We start from the raw sequence: 3,991 nt of genomic DNA on the forward strand, positions 1-3,991 counted from the left end.
ACTTTTGAGACACCAGGTTATTGATTCACTTTTTTTTTCTTTTAACAAGTCCTTTACTCCAATATGATTGTATAATTTTTGTTTTCATAATAGGAAAATTTATTTTTCAGTTTTGAATGTAGCATGTCTCAGCAGATAGATTTTGTAGTTGCCCATTAAAAGACATTGTTTAGCGACTGCCCTGCGTAAAAAACCAATCTGTCCATTTCTACAACACATCGAAGTGTATTTCCTATTGGAATTCTACTAACATGCTCATCACCAAACTGTAACCCAGGGACTCTATTGAATTTGTTTACACTTTATCTGTTATTATCGCTGAAGGCTCAGCTTAAAACCTAGGTAAAGAAAGAAAATGTGAATTTTCTTCTGTAAAGAATACTGTGAAACAGAGATCAAAGGCACAACTGTACTCCTAAATCTGTGCAATCTAACTTAATTTACAATTAAAGAATGATTTTAATTGTCAAACTTTTAAATTTTATTAAATGTCTGTGGCAATGCATCAAATGAATTCCAGACCTATAGAAATACACAGGCAACTGTTTGAAATTTGCATTTTTATCAGTTTTGAAAGAGCACAATGTACGTCCTGCATCTTATTTTCAGAATTTGCATTTTATCATCTTTGGCTACCCAGTATATACTATGGAGTACTTCAATATCTCATTCTTTGAATTTTCATTTTTGATTGTAAATCAAATGAGGTCTGGCACTTTTCTCTTTTCTCGTTTTTCTCTTCTCTCAATCTCCAGGTTTACTTGCTCCCATTTCTTCTTGGCTCTAATAAAATAAATTATTTGAATCATTTTCTTTTCCAATATTTTCAGGGTACCAATATTTTGCATATCTTTTGCTAATTACTTACCATAAGTCTAAAGGCAAAACAAAAACTAAGCTATTGTTTTAATTCATAAATTTTCAAAATGCCATTCAAACTAATCTCACTTCTTTCCAAAGCTTACTATGTTTTGAATTTGGATGAAGGGATGGAGAGAATGGAAATAATGCTATATATAAGGCTGTACCATGGGGTATCCAGAATGAACAGACTAAATGTTCCATCTTATGTAGACAGGCATTTCCAGTCACAATAGCTATATCCCTATCAGAAAGGGCATGTGGCCCCAAGGGAAGGCTGACAATGAGAATGACATCTCTAATTGCCTTCAGCTCCTTTTCTCGATTCCCAAAGACACATTTTCCTCTCCTATTGCATTATCCTCACAGTATCCAATGACATTTTCCCAAAATGCTCCTCCTCTTCTATTTATACTTCTGTGGTCTTGATACCCAGATATTTCTTAGAGGAATAGACTAGTGGCAACTTGTGTTTTCCGCCTCCTCCCTCCAGCAGTCCATCTGTCCACTGGGCGATGCTGAAATCACTCCTCTGTGCCCTAGCAGGAAGTGCAGGGGAGGAGATACAAGCTAATCTCATTCTAGTGATGACAACAATTGGAAAAGAGAAGAGTTTAGGGATTATGAATTTCCCAGTCAAAGCTCAGGTAATTAAGAAAACTAACTTAATTTTGTTATAATTGTTTTTAATTTTTTGACTGTTAGTCCCATTCTGCCTGATATAGAAAACTTATCTGGTTCTTTGCATATAAACTTTGTCGAAATCAGTGATTTCTTAGTTATTTCACATTTTTATTTCAATCACATCCAGATTCTTCCTCAAAAGTTTTTCTTCCTTCCCTATCTCCCTGCGGCTTATCTTAATTTCTAGGGTTAAGACAGGGGAGAAGTTTGTTGCTGTGTGACAAATAGGGAGAGAATATCATCTCAACAATCTTGTGCCTCAACAAGGTCTGGGTTACGTGTTGGTGAATGGCGGCCCAGAAAATATAGTCTAAGGTTTCTCAAACTTTAATGTGCATTCTAATCACCTGGAGATCTTGTTAAAATGCAGATTCTGATTCAGCAGGTATGAGATGGAGATTCCACATTTCTAATGAACTCCCAGGTGGTGTCATTGATGATGGCCCTCAGACCATATTTAAAGTAACAAGAGTTTGATTGGTTGATGATGGCTTGTTTTCTAATGAATTCCCAGGCAGAGCAATCTGTTGAGATTACAGCTGAGCCTTCCCTACCAATAGGGCCTATTCACAAAGGCATTAGTCGGATGTTATCCCCTCAGTCCCAGCAGGATACTGTATGTAGATCCACTGGTCCTCTCTTGCAGGTACTCACTTTCACTCGAAACTCACAGGACCATACAATGCCTCCCAAGCAACCGTGGAGCTTGGAAATCTCAAGAGGCCATTTCCAGCCCTCTTATGTTAGACACAGCTTGTCCTCCCCTACCCCCACCACCATCAGATGGCATTGAGAAATTCTCTCTAAAGCTTTCTCCACTAGGTTGCATCTGGGAAATGCAAGCAGATCCTTTTTATGCTCAGATTCTTATAAACTTTAAGGGGAATTCAATCATTGATCTTTCTGCACCTGGGGCCTGGCATAGCTGGAGGTGATGGGAGAAAAGCAGAAGGGGACACCTAATAAGTGGCTCTGCACTGTATCTGGTCTCTTGCCGCCTCGCATACCTTCCTCATTACTCTCCATGTTAAAAGGAAAAAAGTGGTTTTATCGCTAATCTCCTGTCACATCCTTCCCCTTTCCTGTGCTATACATGGATGGTACATGTTTCATGCTCTGAAGTGACTCCTCTCTCCCCCAAATCCTTCTGCAATTCATGCTTAACTATCCGGGATGGGAGGGGAGAAGGCTCCTGGGATACAGGAACAGTCACTGAGACAGGGCAGGGGTGAGGAGCGCCTCTATTAAAACTCCAAAAGGATATCTCAGCCACAAGGAAACCATGGGAGGAAAAGAAATGGCTCAACAACTTGTAGCTTTATTCAGGATTTTCATCGACTTTTTACCTCCTTCGCCCCCCTAATTAAGTGCAATCACATGTGAAAACCACACAAAGTTAAGAGACAATATGGTCAATTAAATAGTGTTGCAGCAGAGCTATCTTGCAGTAAATGTTTTAGGAAGAGATGGGAAAAAAAAGAAAACAACTGATTCCAATACAGAAATATATATACAAATCTGCATACAAAGTCCCAGTTGCAGTCAAAAGATTTTAGAGAAATACCGCTTTAGAAGATCCAAGCTATTTATTTTGGAAAGGGAACCGTTTCTAGTCTGAATGTGTTCTGATTCATTCTGGGAAGCTCTTGTATAAGATCCTTTGGATTTCAGATGATTCCGAAAGTTCTAGGCTACTGATTTAGGTAGGAACTCCTACTGAGAACTTTTTCTGAAAGGTTCAGTTTTCTGAGTAACTGAAATTTAATCTTGTGTGGTTTTCCAGAACTACTGAGCCAGCCCCAGGATAAGGTGGGAGAAGACACAAAGCTTTTTAGCAAAAGAACCACCTGCGGTCAGGTCTGCTACAAACTTCTCCCCCGAAGAGGTTTCCAGGATCCCCAGAGAACGGAGCACAAGAGGGAAACCACAGTCACTTTGAATTTCCTGGCCCGGAAACTTCATTTCAGGGGCCCTGTCACTCTCTACCAACAATATTTGTCTATGGTGGATATAGTAGGGCTTTAATATTTTGTGTCAAAACACGGTTTTCTATATTTGCTTTGTAGTTCAACGAAAAATACATCTTAATATATATCATTTCTGCAACTACTATGCTTGTAGCAAAGGAGAGAAATATATCAAAAGATTTCTGATAACACATAAAAATAGGGAAAGAACACAATAAAACAAAGTAAAATTACATTGCTAGTAGACAGAGATCTACTAAACTCCAAGTAATTATGTTCATCTATATAAGAAAAATTTTCTTAAATGTTCCTTGAGCTTAAAAACTTGTCATTTATTTTTGAAATTGTATGATACATTAAAATCACTAGTAAATATTTACCTGTACATATCTTTTCAGTTTTTGAATATGTTTTTGAAAAAGGAATTCTTTTTCGCCAGGCTGAACCATTATATGATGTTGACATATATTTATCTGAGA

At 37.8% G+C, this 3,991-nt stretch overlaps 1 protein-coding gene across 2 annotated transcripts in view; it reads right to left on the reverse strand.

Annotated features, from left to right (window-relative positions):
• Window positions 1-602: 602 nt before the first annotated feature.
• CUNH12orf50 (chromosome unknown C12orf50 homolog) overlaps window positions 603-3,991 on the reverse strand; it is a 35,438-nt gene continuing 32,049 nt past the window's right edge. For both annotated transcript variants that reach the window (XM_011361740.1, XM_011361738.1), the window contains exons 12-13: window positions 3,893-3,985; window positions 603-783 (exon numbers count right to left, since the gene is read on the reverse strand). In XM_011361740.1, the coding sequence (XP_011360042.1) occupies window positions 758-783; window positions 3,893-3,985 (119 nt within the window). In that variant the 3' untranslated portion in view covers window positions 603-757. The remainder of the gene's footprint in view (window positions 784-3,892; window positions 3,986-3,991) is intronic.

This window comes from Pteropus vampyrus, unplaced genomic scaffold, assembly GCF_000151845.1.
Source record: "Pteropus vampyrus isolate Shadow unplaced genomic scaffold, Pvam_2.0 Scaffold70, whole genome shotgun sequence".
Lineage (NCBI taxonomy): Eukaryota > Metazoa > Chordata > Mammalia > Chiroptera > Pteropodidae > Pteropus > Pteropus vampyrus.